At 49.0% G+C, this 16,413-nt stretch overlaps 5 protein-coding genes across 6 annotated transcripts; 2 read left to right on the top strand and 3 right to left on the bottom strand.

Annotated features, from left to right (window-relative positions):
• Positions 1–1,007: 1,007 nt before the first annotated feature.
• J3458_001717 (uncharacterized protein) lies at positions 1,008–3,364 on the bottom strand (the record flags this gene model as incomplete). Its single annotated transcript, XM_007814165.2, has 3 exons — positions 1,008–2,879; positions 2,936–3,024; positions 3,085–3,364. 3 exons carry the CDS (start codon positions 3,362–3,364, stop codon positions 1,008–1,010), a joined length of 2,241 nt encoding a protein of 746 aa, XP_007812356.2.
• A 110-nt stretch (positions 3,365–3,474) lies between these two features.
• On the bottom strand, positions 3,475–3,962 carry J3458_001716 (uncharacterized protein; the record flags this gene model as incomplete). Its single annotated transcript, XM_066116881.1, has 2 exons — positions 3,475–3,512; positions 3,677–3,962. The coding sequence occupies 2 exons, from the start codon at positions 3,960–3,962 to the stop codon at positions 3,475–3,477; spliced, it is 324 nt and encodes a 107-aa protein (XP_065978768.1).
• A 1,714-nt stretch (positions 3,963–5,676) lies between these two features.
• On the top strand, positions 5,677–7,513 carry J3458_001715 (uncharacterized protein). Its single transcript, XM_007814166.2, has 2 exons — positions 5,677–6,172; positions 6,233–7,513. Exons 1-2 carry the CDS (start codon positions 5,907–5,909, stop codon positions 6,984–6,986), a joined length of 1,020 nt encoding a protein of 339 aa, XP_007812357.2. The 5' UTR covers positions 5,677–5,906; the 3' UTR covers positions 6,987–7,513.
• A 3,551-nt stretch (positions 7,514–11,064) lies between these two features.
• J3458_001714 (uncharacterized protein) lies at positions 11,065–12,656 on the top strand (the record flags this gene model as incomplete). Its single annotated transcript, XM_007814167.2, has 4 exons — positions 11,065–11,146; positions 11,208–11,237; positions 11,292–11,735; positions 11,809–12,656. 4 exons carry the CDS (start codon positions 11,065–11,067, stop codon positions 12,654–12,656), a joined length of 1,404 nt encoding a protein of 467 aa, XP_007812358.2.
• A 77-nt stretch (positions 12,657–12,733) lies between these two features.
• Positions 12,734–14,889, bottom strand: J3458_001713 (uncharacterized protein). 2 transcript variants are annotated; one of them, XM_007814168.2, is made up of 2 exons: positions 13,595–14,889; positions 12,734–13,478 (listed from the first exon to the last, which is right to left on the bottom strand). In XM_007814168.2, the coding sequence occupies exons 1-2, from the start codon at positions 14,341–14,343 to the stop codon at positions 13,073–13,075; spliced, it is 1,155 nt and encodes a 384-aa protein (XP_007812359.2). In that variant the 5' UTR covers positions 14,344–14,889; the 3' UTR covers positions 12,734–13,072. The 2 variants fall into 2 exon arrangements, with proteins under 2 accessions (XP_007812359.2, XP_065978767.1); XM_066116880.1 differs by having other exon boundaries at positions 12,734–13,907; positions 14,022–14,889.
• Positions 14,890–16,413: the final 1,524 nt, after the last annotated feature.

The following is a 16,413-nucleotide window of genomic DNA, read 5'->3' as shown; positions in this document are numbered from 1 at the left end:
GTTATCCAGGTACTTAATTCTCATTGGATATTATCCCCGTAAGGTACTTCGCTGACACTTTAACACAATCAAAGGAAGACCCACCTTGAGATTTCACCAATCAGAGAGCCCAATAAAATTTCCAATCAGAACCACCTTGACTAATTCTCCATGAATAAAATCATCACGTCTCCCAATCTGTCAAAACAACTACTCCCTCGGCCTAAGCCAGCCGCGCCCTCGACAATATGCAGTTCATCACACGCCTCATGCGACCAATGCTCAGCAAGTCAATATCCTCTACGCCTAGGTTTGCGCACTATGAGCGAAATTGAAAAACTCGATCGACAAACTAACTACGACAGGACTTTCACAACTCTTTCTCCCCTCCGTCCATCGCTCACCCCCTCCCTCCGCCCAGCACTCACATTCTTCACACCGGATAAAAATACCTCCTTCGCCAGCGAAACCGTCGATGCTCTCCCAACGAGTACTGTCTCGTCGCATCCGTCCCTGAGTGGACTGCAGCTTCGATTCGGTCCTCGAAACACAATGAATGGACACACGAGATTAGTTCAGAAGCGCAGGCATGGGTTTTTGTATAGAATGCGAAGCAGGACGGGAAGAAAAATCTTGCAAAGAAGGCGACTAAAGGGGAGAAAGCAATTGGCCCAGTGAGCGCGAAAGCCGAACGCTGTGCCTCGCGAGCAGAGCAACAACTGATAGACTGGGTCGCCAATTTGTGCGTGGTCTCCAGATGTGCGGCTGTGAGATGCTGAGGGCGCATTCCCTCAAACGCACGTATGTACATTATGGGTGAGCCATAGAATTGGCATTACATGTTTGCAGAAGAGCAGCCGTGGCAGATTAGACGACCAACGATGTACCACCACCCTGAGGGATTCTTTTTTTTTTTTTTTTTGCTCCCTTTTGACTACCTAGGTGTCTAGAACCAGAGGGTACAAAGAGTGACTTTGAGCAGCCGTTATTGTCGTTTACATGCTGTCTTCTGTAACCCCCCTCCTTATTCATCGCTCACCCGTTGCTGCACTTTTGCATTTCATCCCATCGACATGACATGAAATCCTCAAATCATCACTGGCACCTCCCATCCATACAGTATATCCCCCATCAACAACGGGGATAACCCAATCCTGTAGCACGACGTCCCACACACTTAGATCCTTCCTAGTCAACTGCAACTCCACAGTCGTACTTTCGCCAGGCGCAAGCGTCTCTGTCTTTTCAAAATCGCGCAGCTGAATAACGGGTGTTTCGTAGGTGCTGTTCTTGGGAAATTGCAGATATGCCTGTACGGAAGCCTTGCCAGAGTGCTTTGATCCAGCGTTGGTGACTACCACAGACAGCTTATAAGCGACATCCCACAATGTGGGATTGCCCCCTTGCCCACCGCCAGCGCGAGGTCCAGGTTTCTGAACTGTTGAGTATCCGCTGGGGTACGGATACTTCTTTTTCACGTCTGCAGAAGCATCTTTCGCTTCTGAGGAATGGAGCCACGAGTAAATGTATCGCCAGTGTTTGTGAAAGCCGTCGGGCATCACAGCTTCGCTAGGCTCGGGTATGTCCTGAGTGTAGTCAAGGATGCCCTTCTTGGATGACCTGGTGGGCGGAGTCTTTTTCATTTGGCCAACTTTGGTGATTGATGCATTCGAGTACGTGAAGTTGGTGTAGCTCAGACCATGTCCGAATGCATATCGAGGCTTGATGTTGTGTTTGTTGAGCCATCGATAGTCAATATACAAGCCCTCTGTGTATGTGTCTTGTGGTTGGTTGATATGAGGGGTACTTATCAATTTGGTTACGCTCTCCGGTAGGTCTTCCTCTTTTTTTGTAATAGAGTAGGGAAGATGGCCATTTGGCGAGACGTCGCCGAACAAGACATCAGCAAGAGATTGTCCAGCTTCTTGGCCTGGCAGGTGAGCAACCAACACTGACTTCACTGCAGGCAGGTCGATCCACTTCTCGAGTATCATTGGGCCAACCGTGTGTGCTACCACAACGACATTCTTGTATTTTGAGGCGACATCTTGGACCAGCTGGTCCCCGTGGTGCCATGCGTACAGACCAGACGCATCCCGGTCGCCGTGGTTGTTTTCAACGGTATAAGTGTTCTCTCCCGAGTCGGACGTAATGAAGACAAGGGCAACATCGGCATCGTTTGGTCCGTCAATTCGTTCTGGGAACGAGTCCGTGTTGTAGAACTGGACATCCTGGGACCTGGCCCTGATACCAGAAATTGGGTCATCAAGGTACATGTAATCCACCGTGCCAGATCCCCACCCTTGCCCGAGAGTACCCTTGTTGCATTTTCGATCGGCGCAGGCATTAGGGCCATCTGCGTTCGTTTGAGCTCCCGTGCCAAAGATTTTGAGTGGCTGAGACGTCTTCAGTGGCAACAAGTTGCCATTGTTCTTCAGAAGTGTAATGGCATCCTGTGCTACTTGACGAGCAATCTCATCATGATCGGCTTGAACAGGAATGAATTTGTTAACCACGACTTTTGGTGTGTCCGGCCAGGCAGCTGGATATAGCAAGCCTTCACTATTTTTTGTGTTTGTGTGGAAGTTAGTCTCCGGGAAGCCCTTGTCCTGGCCCATCTTATACCAAGAAGCCACGACACGTGTAGCCATGTCATTCAACCGGTCCATGGGTACGGAGCCGTTGAGAGCCGATCTGGTGAGGTCGTACATCCAGTATGAAAAGCCAAGCAATGGAATCTGAGTGTCTCCTGGCATGTCCATATCCAAGCCAGCGATGGCAGAGGCCACGCCGGACATGTGACCAAGCCAATCGGACTGGACAAAGCCTTGGAAGCCAAGTTCGTCTTTGAGCAGCGCGTTGATTAGATATGGGTGCTGACTACATGCGGTACCGTTAACCTGTATCAATTAGTCATTTTGCCAAATCAAGCAACTATTGCTGACCAGCAACATACCGCATTATACGCCATCATGACTGATCCAACACCAGCGTGAATGCCCTCTGCAAAAGGCCACATGTAAACTTCGTGCAGAGTTCTGTCGTCTAGAAGAAAGAACTGTCAGCTCATGAAGACATGTGAATGTGAGGCTGGCTGTGGTATACCTATGTTGGCGCTATAGCCATATTGGACCGGGTTGTACATGCGAAACATTTCCTGCTCGTTGCCAATAAAATGCTTAATGGTTGCAATCACACCCTGTTCCTGAACACCTTTTATCGTCTCACGAGCCCCGATGGCTTGCAAGGATGGGTCGGCACCAAAACCTTCCCAGTTGCGACCGCCCTTTGGTTTTCGTCCAATGGGCCCGACAGTTGGACCTAACCACACATTAACGCCCTTGCCACGGGCTTCCTTACCAATGGCGACAGCGCGCTGGTACATGAGTTTCTTGTCAAAAGTCGCACCAGTGGTGATGCCATCTGGGAAGACTGTCACACTGTCGGCCTGTCGAACTCCGTTGTGGCCGTCGTTGAAGCAGAGCTGCGGGAATCCTACGCGAGGGGCAGATCCTGTATTTCCGTTGCAGCGTCTGAATTGTCAGTAAAAATTCGGTGGAAATACAAATACCTAGGTAGACAAGCAAAATGCTTGAGGATCTGGTGCGACTTGGATCACTCACCCTGCCGTACTTGTCAGTCTGAACATTTAGAGGACTTGGTGTGTTTGGCGGACAATACATCAGATACAACTTACCCATGAATATGCCAGTGCCGGCAGTGATGTTAGTTTTCTCAGCCAAGCTCATGGAAGCCACAAATTCTCTTGCCTTGCGATAGCTCGCCTGCCAGTCGTTTACCCACCCTCCATACGGAGCAGGGTAGTACGACGGCACATAATATCCATCAGGCAGGTTCCGGCTGCCAAGGAACTCCTCTGGTGAAGCTTTGTTGGCGGGCGAGGCTCTAGGTCCGGGCCTGCCAATGACACCAGTGGCGATGGCGGCTACGAGAAGCGCACTCTCCAACTTGGTTGAGACCATTTTTTTTTTCTGGTGCCACAGGTTGTGGTGAGTGACGTCTTCTCCCGTTATAGATACCCTCTGAATATAAGCAAGCTATACAGTGATAAATGACTTTGAGTGTAGCGAATGCAAATGCAGATCACGTTGTCAATCTAAAGAATGAAAGGAGCAGCAGTGCACGACGAAAAAGAAGGAAAGAAAAAGGGCCAAGCTGCATCCTCAATGGCAGAACAGACCAATTGAAGAGAGTTGCGCCGTCGGCCAAACATTTTATATCGGCGACACATTGGGATGGCGCATGTTGCCGTCCCATGACGCTAACTTGGCACATGGCCGTGCGGTCTGATAACTAGTACCTGGAGTGACGCATTAATTGGGGAAGCTTCCGCCCAAGCGGGAGTTTATACTTCAAATTTTCAGGCAAGACAGCCTCCCAGGGCCACAAATGCGATGGCTGGAAGGCACCGATGGGCCGTGTCGGCTGATGACTTGGTTACATCGGGGCGTACGACATGGAGTCCATGCCAGGTGAGGAGGGCAAACAAAAAGTTAGTGTAACTATTCGCCGAGTCGGCCCATTATCGACCGCGCCATGCGCTTCCGAAGTCTGCTTCTTTTATTCAAGCTATGCAGGCAGTGCGTGGGTAGATACTTGAAAGTTGAGTGGTTCCTGTATTCGGAGTCCGGGCTACGCGTATTGCCATATTAATCAAAGTTCAACACTGTCCATATCACTGTTCCATCTGCCGGCGCTTGTCCGCCCTTGGATATTTCTGCAACCCCTAGCCCGGATCATCCACGTTAAGGACTTGACATCGACATTGAGGTGGCCCTCTTTGAGTAACTTATAGACGGTTTCGAGGTTCAACGAGTGAGTCCTGGTATGTGTGTAGACGATAAATCATAAGAGGGTCAGCCAGCGGTCCCGGCAAAGATACGTATCGGTAATTTGCTTCAGCAGAGGTCCTAGGGTCAGTATCAGCGAATGTCTAGTGTTTTCTCGCTATTTGCGGCGAGTATGGCTACGAGTTTCTTCACTCTGCCTGTGCATGCTTGATGCAATCCTCTCTGCCTTCGTCCTTACTAAAGGCGACCCTTTTTTTTTGCACGCGCGCATTGCCTATACAAAAAAAAAAAAAAAAAAACGTTGAGGTGATGAGGCAGAGATGATCAACGCAGGAGATGTGGTATTGAGTTGGGTTGGACTATGAAAGCTGGAAAATTGGGCTCCGGGTATTCTTGATAGAGAGTCCCGTGTCCACCATGTCGACACCATGACGCAGAATTATTAGTACTCGAGGTGGGAATACGGGAAGCCTACAACTACCCAGTACCTAGGTAGGTACTTACCGATGGAACACAGGGCCACATGAACAGCTTTCGAAAGTACTTGACTTAAAACGGCCCGATCCTCATGAAAAGTGCATCTCGGTTTCGTCTCTGTGTTGAAAGCGGTGCTCGTATCTGGTGCTTCCAGCGACACGCCTAGGTACTTACAGGAGTGATAGCTATAAGTGCTGGATAGCCATCTCCTAGTTGTTGCCGAGGTCAGCGCTTGCTGCATTCCTGGTGATTCCAGATGTCATTGAACCAGTTGACCTTTTGGGTTAGATATGTAGGTGCGAACCTGCACCTCACGCACCAGACAGGTCAATTGATTGGTTGGGCCGCGGCAAGAGGCAACTCGGCGTTCCGCGTTCGTGCATCTTCAATGTTGACATAACCCATTCCAGTAATGTGAAAAACTACGGCCTACTCCAAACCTTCAATGTTCTCCCGCCGCCTCTTCATCTGCCCTTCACTTCTTGCCCAGTAGGCCATCCTCATGGCTAGCCATTCGTTATCGACTACCCGCCGTTCGTCCCGAAATTGCCTTTTTTGGAGTGGGATCGATTGCAAAAGCTGCGCACGCACTAAATCGTATTGGGGCGGCCTACAACCTCGGACGAATTCATAGGCATCATGGACGCGTCCAAGCCTCTGGGCGGCATTCAATCGCGCCTGTTTAAGCGCATTGCCACCATTATCCTTACCTTTGCTCTGTCGGCTGGCATCATCTTCGGCCTATTCGCCTATGCCCCAGAAAAGCACCTGCAGCCCATGTCCAACGCAGTGGGCATCTCTTTCAGCACGAGACCAATCCCTCATTGTGGCGGCTTTACTGGATCTAACGAGATCTGGAAGGAATCACAAACAAAATACCAAAACCTGCGCGATGACAAGTTCACGTATGGACTGGCCCACTTGCATACCAAGTTTACACCCATTGTCTAATCATGGTTTCCTAGTATCGTAATGCAGACATATCGTCGACCCAAAGAGCTGAATGACACACTGCATGCTCTATTATCCGAGAAGATCCCCTCATTGACAGAAGTCGCTGTGGTGTGGAACGATGTTGAGAATGCACCTCCTCCAAACTATAAGTCGATACACGGCGTTCCCGTTCGGTACCGACACTCGAAAGAGAACAGCCTCAATCAGAAACTATGGCCCGACCCTGCATACAAAACCCAAGCCATTTTCCTGTCCGATGACGACATTTACTACAAACCCAAAGACCTCGAATTCGTATTCCAAACTTGGCGCAAGTTTGGCCGACGTCGCATGACAGGAGGATTTACCCGATGCGCTGACCGGGATGCTGATGGCAGGTGGAAGTACACTTTCTGCTCCACAGAGGAGGGCCAAAACTACTATAACATGATCTTATCTGGGCTCGCTTTCACCCACATTTCTTTTATAGACTACTATTCCTCACAGGATGAAATCCCCAAGAAGATTCGAGCTTACGTCGACGAGCATTTCAACTGCGAAGACATTGCCCTCAACTTTGTAACGTCACTATTATCCGGCGAGGGACCTCTGCTTGTCAAGGGCAAGGATCCTTATGTGAGCTTCGTACCAGAGAATGGTGTCAGCACAAGACCAGGGCATGCCGAGGCTCGAAGCAAGTGTATCAATGATTATTACGACATGTTCAAGTGCATGCCATTGATCAATGAAACGGCGCGTATTGAGCTTGGCGTCCTTATTTCATGATACGATACCAATACTCCTTTGGCGTTCGAAAGAAACTTCTGATGTATATTTGGGACTAATAATTCTTGCTTGTATATATAGCCCAATCGAAAGCAGGGACCCCCTCTGTTACTCTCTTCTGTTTTGCAATGCCCTTCGCCTATAATTTGGTTTCGGCGCATCCTCTGGGCCACTGCCTGACTCCTAGTTGGCTGTGTTGCTTTGGCGTATGTGCATGTGAGAGAGGAGGCGGGTCGTGCCACATAGAAACGTAATTTGGTCCTGGCCATTGGATTAGCATTCGAAATTATAAAGCGGCGGACTCGGCTGCCAATCCCAGGATATTCTGGCTTGCCAACACATTGTGTATGATATTAGTATCCTTGGTTTTACTTGATATGATTTTGGCCACACCGAGTTTTGTGTATGGCCTGAAAAAATGTGTAACGCTGAAAGCATCTTGGCATTTAATAAAAGCAGACTATATAATTGCATGGCTCTATGCCCATCACATGTTGCTTGGTTTGGTAAAGGCAGTTGTGATGCTGAGTCTTTCGTTTCTTTTATGACGGGTGATGGGATTGTGCAGACCATCAATATACTTGGCCCAGAAGCCATACCAAGATACGTTCATGCTATTGCAACCGCTCCTTGGGTGAGGTCAGTGGATCACAATCTGGCAATCAGATAATTTCGTGTACGTATTAAGGGCACTGGTAGCCGCATCTTGGACAGATATGTCAATACTAGATTGGCCAAGAAGTATAGCCTGCCCGATAATTTGGTACCTACAAAGTACCCCCAGGCGATGTATTGATATGTGGCCTGTTAAGGACATACCAGCCGACTCCAAATGCCAATGTACATTGTGTGCAAGCCTCTATCAGCTAGGCCACTCAAAGGACAGCCAATGGAAATTGCAAGTCATCAATAGGACACGGATATGCAACAAACGTAGGTACGCTAACTCTGGCGTGCCATCATAAGGAAGTTGTCATGAAACCAACCAGCCTACCGCCTCGGAAAATCGAGGGACTTATGTTCAACTGTAGATGAACAACCGAGATATCTTAGTATACATACAGGGTGTGTGGCCTAGAGTTTTTTTTTTTTTTTTCTGCACGTGAGAGGAGAGATCCAGATCTCGATGCAGATGTATGTAAGTGATAGACGTTCGTGCGTAGACACAAACGTGAAACTAATTGATTGATGTTTTATTTTAGCAGATGGTCTGGGACGGTGAGGTAGATGTTTGGCCATGTGGTGCAGGAAATAGCTCATGATGGACACAAATGGATCTGGAATGGGCATCATTGGTGCTATCAGTTCGAGGGTCCATGATATAAATGATGAAATGATGTAAGTAGCTACATCGGAGAACATTTTGCCTGAATTACTGTATGGTTGTAGTTTGAGCCCTGCTTTTATGTCCTCACCGGCATGTTACCAAAAAGTCTCGCCTTCATCGGTAGAATATCTATGTGCTTAGAAACGGACCAAATCGACCGGGTCCAATTCTCGGCCAGCAGGGTAGGCATTAATTGGAATAGCTGGGATCTAATCAACGGGGGTGTGTGTAGCCATGCAATTTTTATTGCTTTCCGCATATAAGTCATCCTTCATCACCGGAATAATACGAGCTAAGGAGGCTATGTCGGACCGGGGTGTATCAGTAGTTGAATGAAGTCGGTGTAGTTTCGTGTGGACAAAGTGCCAAAATGAACTGACTAGGTTGGCGAAACGGCATTTCATCCCGTTGACCGGACATGCTCTAAAGGTGTTGTGGTGACTCGTGAGTGTCGCAGAGAATATAAGGGTGTATAACACACAAAAATACCGTGGCGTGGCCACGCCCGTTTTTTGGTATTTTTTCGTGTGACAGTGAGGGCTTCGATTGAACAACGAAAATGTGGGGCGGGCACGATTACCATGCGTGCATGCCAGGACAGACCATTGTCCGGTTCCTGCACTCGAGTCGAGTCTGGTTCAATTAGCGACATGTGACACGCATACATTGTGACTACCTACTAGATACCTCCTTAGGCACCTAGGTGTAGGTAGGTACCTAGGTAGGTAGTATGTACTCACCATTTTAGTTCGCATCCCTTTGAGTGTGTTAAGGTCCAAGTGAGGTACTGGGTCCACTTTTCTGCGATACCTAACAGGTACTTCTTCGGTAATCATATCTGCCACGATAGGAAGATGTAGCTCTTTGTAAACTTAAATATTACTGGTACTTACACTATCACATTACTTCTTAGTGAGACTTTGTACCGTTTAACACGGTTTTTCTCATTGGCTAGAACCCCTACCCGGTACGAAAAATGGACCTTAACACATTCAAAGGGATTGGAAGCAGGAGCGGCTCGGGCCATCCCCTAAATGCGGCGAAGGCGGCAGTGAGGTCACGGAATCCACAACGCCCCTGCCAGCGGCCGTGGACCTTGAGAGACATTATTAATAACTATATTAGGCCTAATAAAGGTGTGGTTATGATATGTGTGAAGTAGTTTCCTGTAATATGGAAGTTTATTAGGACTTTTCTTATTATATAAATTAAGTATAAAAATAAGTACCTTTTAAATACTAGCTTTTAGTTGGCTCAAAACTTCGGTCATGACCTCGCTGCCGCCTTCGCTGCATTTAGGGGATATTTCAATGTTATGTCACTCTGACTTGGCCTGAACCTGCCCTGCTGCAGCAAGTGAGAATCGGAAATAAGAGAGAAATAACGCCAACTGAAATGTTCCATCCGTATTATGCGGCTATAGCGATTTGGAGGAAAGACTGCGTTTTTGTTGCGTCATTGTCTGTTAGTGTCAACATCGGTTCCTAGGACAGGGGTAGAAAGTACGGTAGATGAGCGCCATGTAAGCCACTAGATGCTAGAGCGCGCTCTCTGCGTCCAGACTACAACTACAGAAGCTATAATGCGCAAATCAGCCGATGACTTACGAGCTTCTGCCAAGAAACTTCTGCACCTAGTATGGCACGCGACCGATTGTATGGTCGCGATTATTGATTACTGTGATTTTATGCCTTGGGATGCGTGAATGACTTGCTGTTTCTGTATGATAACTCCGGGGTGCCAAGGATGCACTCCCAGGATTTTTTGGAACCAGCGGGGAACCCATGTCGGGGTTCGAGGAAATGTGGCTGGTGCTTGTCGACGAGCCACGATGTGATTATCCGAGTGAAGTGGAGGAGAGGCGGCGGTGTTGATTATCGGGGGATGCAAGTTACGAGTTACAAGCCTCAGGCGGTCTGCAGGGGCTGAATTTCAGTGTTTACTGTGCTGCAAGGGGGAACGAAATACGTACTGGATTTCGTTTCCCACAACCTTGACTTTACTAAGTTACTAGTTGACATGTCAAGACTTGACTCATTAGTATTAGCCGGTGTTTTAGGCTGGAATTCGGTGAGGGGACGCGTGCGAGGAGGACAACATATTTGACCTTTTGTGTCATTTCACTTGCATCTGCTAAGTCCCAACTCTACAGACCACTTAGCACTGCGTTGCGACGGGGCGTTTGAGATGGGGTGCGCCACCAGGGGACCACAGTGTGGGGAAGAGAATCTGGGGAAGCAATGCATGGTATTGCTTCCTGTATCTGGTCGCTGAGCAGCGGAGCTTGACGTCATACGAACACCTTGCTATTGATTGGCCAGGTCCATAGTTTGTGAAGCTGGCCACGTCCATGCAGTAAAGAATTGTCCAGGACATATCCCTGACGATGCGGGGATTCGGGGGCTTATTATTTTATCATCCGAAGAAGAGAGCCGATGACCGTGGCCGACGAAACAACCAGACTAGCCGTATCCTGGCAAAGACTATTTCAACGCGTTGCACCCTGTAGATTTACATCAACCATGACGCTTAATTCTCGGTACCTAAAACAATTCGGACTTTGGATATGTTGTTAGCATCGCAGGCATGAGCGGTTCAAGTATAGATGAGTCTGAGCAGCATACAGAGTATATCAATGTTCAGTCGCATCACCAAGCCACGGGCCAGTGAGTGGAACTTCCGGTGGAGGTAAGCAAAGAGCTGAGACATTGTGATTCTAACACTTGACCGTTTGCAGATGCGCCCTCGCTCATGAACATTGATTCCAAGGAGGAGTCTCGAATCCGTCTCAAGATGGACTTTGGCCTGATACCTCTAGTCAGTCTCTTGTATTGTAAGATGATTCCGCCAGCCGATGCTAGCAGCTTTTCAACCCTCAACTAATCCGCCCGCAGTGCTTTCCTTCATTGACCGGTCAAACATTGGTAAGAATCTTGGAAACCTGCGAGCTTTGCCGTAATGACTCTCACGGACCCCAGGCAATGCCCGACTCGCCGGTCTCGAAAAAGACCTCAGCCTGCGCAACTACGACTACAATGCCAGCCTGTCCGTCTTCTACATCTCATACATTGTCTTTGAAATTCCATGCAACGCATTGTGCAAGTACATGGGTCCCGGATGGTTTATCCCCTCCATCACACTAGGTTTTGGCATTCTCACCATTTGCACGGCCTTTGTGACCGACTTTGCGACCTTGTGTGCAGTGCGATTTTTACTTGGCATATTGGAGGCGGGCATGATGCCAGCACTGGTGTACTTTCTGTCAAGATGGTATCGTCAAAGCGAACTGACGTTTAGAGTGTCGCTATTCATTATCTCGGCGTCTCTGGCCGGCGCCTTCGGTGGATTGTTGGCATCGGCGATTTTGAGGCTCGACAGTTTTGGCAGCCTGCATTCCTGGAGGATGATATTTGCAATTGAAGGTCAGTCGTGTCTCGTGGCAACTCTTGTTTTGGACCGATGGCACCAATTCCATGTCTCACACACTCCTCCCAGGAACTGCAACTGCGGTACTGGGCATAATTTGCTTCTTCGCCCTCCCGGACCGTCCCGAAACAGCTCTCTGGCTTACACAATCGGAGAAGGAGCTTGCCATCGCCCGACTCAAATCCGAACGAATGGCCACCACTGAGCTCGTGGATCAATTCAGCTGGAAACGAATCCAACTCGGCATCTTCAACCCAGTGGTACTCCCCACGGCCGTCATCTTCCTCCTCAACAGCATCACCGTCCATGGCGTCTCGTTCTTTCTGCCCACAATTGTCAAAACCATCTTTCCCGACCAAAGCGTTTCCAACCAACAACTGCTCACGGTTCCGCCGTATGTATTGGGCGCAATTACATGTGCGGCAACTAGCTATGTCTCTTGGCGTGTGAACCGGAGGGGCATCTTTATGATTTGTTGCGCCCCTTTGACGGTTGTCGGCTATGCCATGTTCCTCGCGTCCACGAACCCCAACGTGCGGTATGGGGCGACGTTTCTCCCGTTCATGGGCATATTTACCTATGGCGCCTTGACAAATTCTCACGTCGCGGCAAATGTTGTCTCCGACACGGCCAAGTCGTCTGCCATTGCGACCAATGTCATGTTGGGCAACGTGGGCGGGTTGATCTCAACGTGGGCATTCCTTCCGTCTGATGCACCTCATTACAAGGTCGGTAATGGGTTGAACTTGGCGGTACAGGCCAGCGTGATTTTTATAGCGACAGTGTTGTACTTTTGGGTGAAAAGAGACAATCAGAGGAGAGAGGGGTTGGATGTTGTGGCAGAGTTGGAGGGGAAAACCATGCAGGAAATTCGGGACATGGACTGGAAACATCCGGAGTTTAGATGGAGAAACTAAGAGTGTATGTTGTCTTGAACGCATCATATGTTTTGAGAAGATTGCGTGTCACATTGTGATTGCATTATCATAAAGTCCGCTTATTGAATGTCTATTATCGAGGCCGGTTTCCTAACCGCCAATCAGGAGAACACTCAAACTAGTCTCAATGACGCAAAAAGAGCTCCTTGGCTTGCAAGTTGTTCGTGCGTGTCCTCCATTCTGAGGGAGTCATGTGAATTCAATTTAATTTTGCTAGCATTTTCCGCCCACCAAGCTCGAGAGAGTCGCGTCAATCAATGGTACAAGATAGACATTCTTGAGCAGTGCGCGTTTTTGAGCTTGGTGCCAACATACCATCGGCTTTACTTCTACCTACGCCACCGATATCATGGCAGTTCCCCCGTATATGCGAGCAGACTCATACAAAATCCCACTTAGTTCGGATGCCCCCTTAGGCCCAGCCTGTCCAAGAAGGGTCCATCATGAACTGCTATCAAATAGGCCGCGTCTGTACCTTCATTGACATGTTGCACCCTTGACCACGCCGGTACAGCGAATGTGTCTCCTGTCTCCCAGTGTAACTTCTCCGTCCCACCTACACATGACGCTGTCACGGAGTAGCCTTTCCCTTCATAGCAGTGGTAGATAAAGGAGCTAGTATCTTGCATAATCTCTGTTGTCACGCCCGGGTTGACACGTTCTGCGTGGACACCAAGTGTGGTAGACAGCGCTTTGCCGTCAGTAGTTTTGTAATGATATGTGACATGGGGCCCTGGCATAGCATCCAATGCCTGTTGGGTCGTTTCCCAAGGGTGGCGCCACTCACAAAAGTTACCGAGCCTGAAGACGTTGGTAATTTAGCATCTTGGGAGCTTTTTGGTCGAATTACGATGCCAAAAATTATAAACTCATGCAAATTCATGAGCTTCGACCTGTGAATCCATAGGGCAACTTACGTGCTGGGATATCGACTAGCGGCGTAGGTTTCTGCAAAGTGCACTCGAGCATATGTAAAAAGGGGCAGGTTCAACGCGTCTAACCATATAACTGGATTCTTGCTTTCATTTCCATGATCATGCCAGTGCCAGGAAGGTGTAACCACGACATCACCCCTAATTAAGGGCATTCTCTTGCCTTCAACAGCTGTGAAACCTTCACCGGAGATGATGAAGCGGCATGCGTACGCCGTATGACGATGGGCAGGCGCCGTCTCGCCAGGATTGACAAGCTGGAGGCCAGCATAGATTGTGTCCGTTGTGTGAGGAGCATCTGCATATTGAAACCTTGTAAGCATACCGCCGGAAATAGGGGTGGTTGAGCACACCATATCATAATTCAAAAATACAAAGTGTACCACACGAATAGTTGTGTGGTTGAACCTACTCATGCTGGGATTCACAAGCATCAAGACCCTCCTCTCTGCTTCCTCCTCCGGCACCAGCTGCCCTGCGGCTGACAGTAATGGCAACGTATTCTTGTATTTCCAGATATAGGGCTTTGCAACTGGATTAGGTGTCCGAGGGACCATGGCATCCATTCTAGACCAGAGCGGTTCCAGGTGCTTAGCTGGTAAGGCTTCGAGGTAGTCTGACACCGATGGTAGTGCCGAGGCATCGCTTTCCGCATCTGTGGCGTCTACGGAATGGTCCACATGATCCTTGGGAGCAACCGGTGAAGGTTGCACGAGTGTCTGGACTGACGGCATGATGGCTGTAAATTCGGGATATGCTGTGGCGTCAGTATACTGCTGTGGTAATGATAGCACTAATTCCGGCACAAATAAAGCCCAGTGAATAGTGAGCGTGACGAGCCCTGATCTGATGGCATATTATATCTCCGTGGGACGGCCTTGTTCTCCGGGGCTGCCGTGTACGTCACGTTCAGCATAGCCATGTCGCCTAACGTTGACTTGCTGCCTACTGTTGTCTTTGGCATGTCTTTGCCGACTCTGATTACCGCATGATTCGAAACAGCCACGTCCCGACTTGGCACCAAGGAAATCTCGTGAAAGATCGATAAGTCCATCCCAGGTTGTAAGTTCCGGGAGTGGAGTCTTGATCACATAGCGGTGCGGTGACGCTGTGCATCCGAGCGTGAGCGAGCACTATTCCGATCGGACCGTGATATCATTGGTCTAGAGGAGGGAGAGTCAACGCACGGCAGTTAAACGTCAACTGCAATACATAACTCTGGAAACGATTTCCGAGGCCGGTAGGTCGGTTTCAGGATGTGTGCCAGCTATTATCATTTTGGTGGTAAAGTTGGTCGCTCTACCTCGCCACTGGATGAGCTGCGCCGGGCTGGGTGCGTAGGCATTTGGGCCGCAGCACCTGAGGTCAATTCAATGCCACCACCTCAGAAGCCATGCCGCTTTGTAGCAACAATACCACGGATATAATGTGCTGCCACGTTGCCAGTGACAGCACAATTGGCATCACCAGATTTGTGCCAGTAATCGCTCCATTGGTGCGCCAGTAGCTAGGCGCTACTAGCAAATCAAATGCTATACGGTCAATCAAGTCTGGTTGGATGTTGTCAGCTGCAGGTAGCCAGGCTGTATGTGCTGGTAGTCACTTGCCTCCGCCCGCAGTTACGAACATTGAGGTTGATGGATCATCCATTGATGGGTCTCGACCATCTGGCATCCACCACGCACGCAAAACAGCCTGCAAATGGCATCGGTCCCAGTCGTTGGCTTTTGCCTGCCTCCTTCATCCCAGTTCTTCTTGTCCGAACCAGAGCTATTTGAATCGAAGTTTTCCATCTGTGCAGTATACCCTGACAACCTGAATCTGCCACACTTTCCAGCGCAACGTTTTCCCAGACAGATATGTGGTTTTTCATCAGCCGTGTCTCTGCTGCAGCGGAGAAACCTAACAGCGAGGCTGAAGATCTGGGTTGCGACCCTCCAGTCCCTTTATTTTCCAGCCTGCCCTGAACGGTTATAGCCTGCTGAGAAGTTTTGAGCCTACCAGACATGAAAAAGCGTACACTATCTAGAAGAACCTCATTAGCTTAGGTTAGGAAGCACCGGGTTTGTATTTTGTGCTGAGCGACGCTGTTATTGTGAAAAAGAGACTAAATAACGGAAATTTTTGCCAAGCTAAATCGCTCACCACTACCGCCCTATATTACGTGGCACTCTCACGATACTACGGACGTAATATTCTTGGAGTTTATTCCAGGCAAGGATCTAGGAACCCTCCTTAATGATGAACAAGTGAAAGATGAGTCCAGGTAAAGAGTAACTCGAATAAAGAAGTTACAGAAGGCGTGAGACTATCTCTGATGGATACGGCAGCTTATTGCGACAGTAACTTTGCTCAAGCAGCCAGGTCTGGCGCATTGCGGCATTCGGCCAGCTAAAATGCTAGTATTCAACTCGCGGGACATAAAGCTTGCAGACTTTGGCCACACGCGTAAGATCGGGGGCATTGCGCCATTTCCAAGTGGACCTTTTCCTCTCCGGCTAGAAGTGGATGAAGATTGCTCGAATTGCGGAACCTTTGGCATAGCTGGTTGTTATAGAAGGCAATTTTGCACCAGGACTAGTCATTTATGCCTTGAATTGCTACGCGGCCATAATCCCTATGGAGATGACTAGTGGGAGCCTGACCATGGTCCGATTTATTAGGTAAAGGTCTAGAACATGGACTTCCCAGATCTAGGCAAGGGTAGATATGATAATATTATTGAGAACTGCTGGCATGGTCGCTATGAGTCCATCACTCAGGTCTTGGGACACATGGCCGGCTTGAATCGGCTTCGTGGGAAG

This window comes from Metarhizium acridum (genome assembly GCF_019434415.1).
Source record: "Metarhizium acridum strain ARSEF 324 chromosome Unknown scaffold_1, whole genome shotgun sequence".
Lineage (NCBI taxonomy): Eukaryota > Fungi > Ascomycota > Sordariomycetes > Hypocreales > Clavicipitaceae > Metarhizium > Metarhizium acridum.
Note: the sequence above shows the minus strand (reverse complement) of the source record. Positions and strands in the feature narration are given on the sequence as shown.

What these genes read in the sequence shown, in the direction of transcription:
- J3458_001713 (XM_007814168.2), bottom strand. Translation starts at nt 14,343, where the DNA reads ATGCCGTCAGTCCAGACACTCGTGCAACCTTCACCGGTTGCTCCCAAG. An exon ending in GCTAGTCGATATCCCAGCAC is followed by an intron (nt 13,479 to 13,594) that starts GTAAGTTGCCCT and finishes CAACGTCTTCAG; the next exon opens with GCTCGGTAACTTTTGTGAGT.
- J3458_001715 (XM_007814166.2), top strand. Translation starts at nt 5,907, where the DNA reads ATGGACGCGTCCAAGCCTCTGGGCGGCATTCAATCGCGCCTGTTTAAG. An exon ending in CTGCGCGATGACAAGTTCAC is followed by an intron (nt 6,173 to 6,232) that starts GTATGGACTGGC and finishes ATGGTTTCCTAG; the next exon opens with TATCGTAATGCAGACATATC.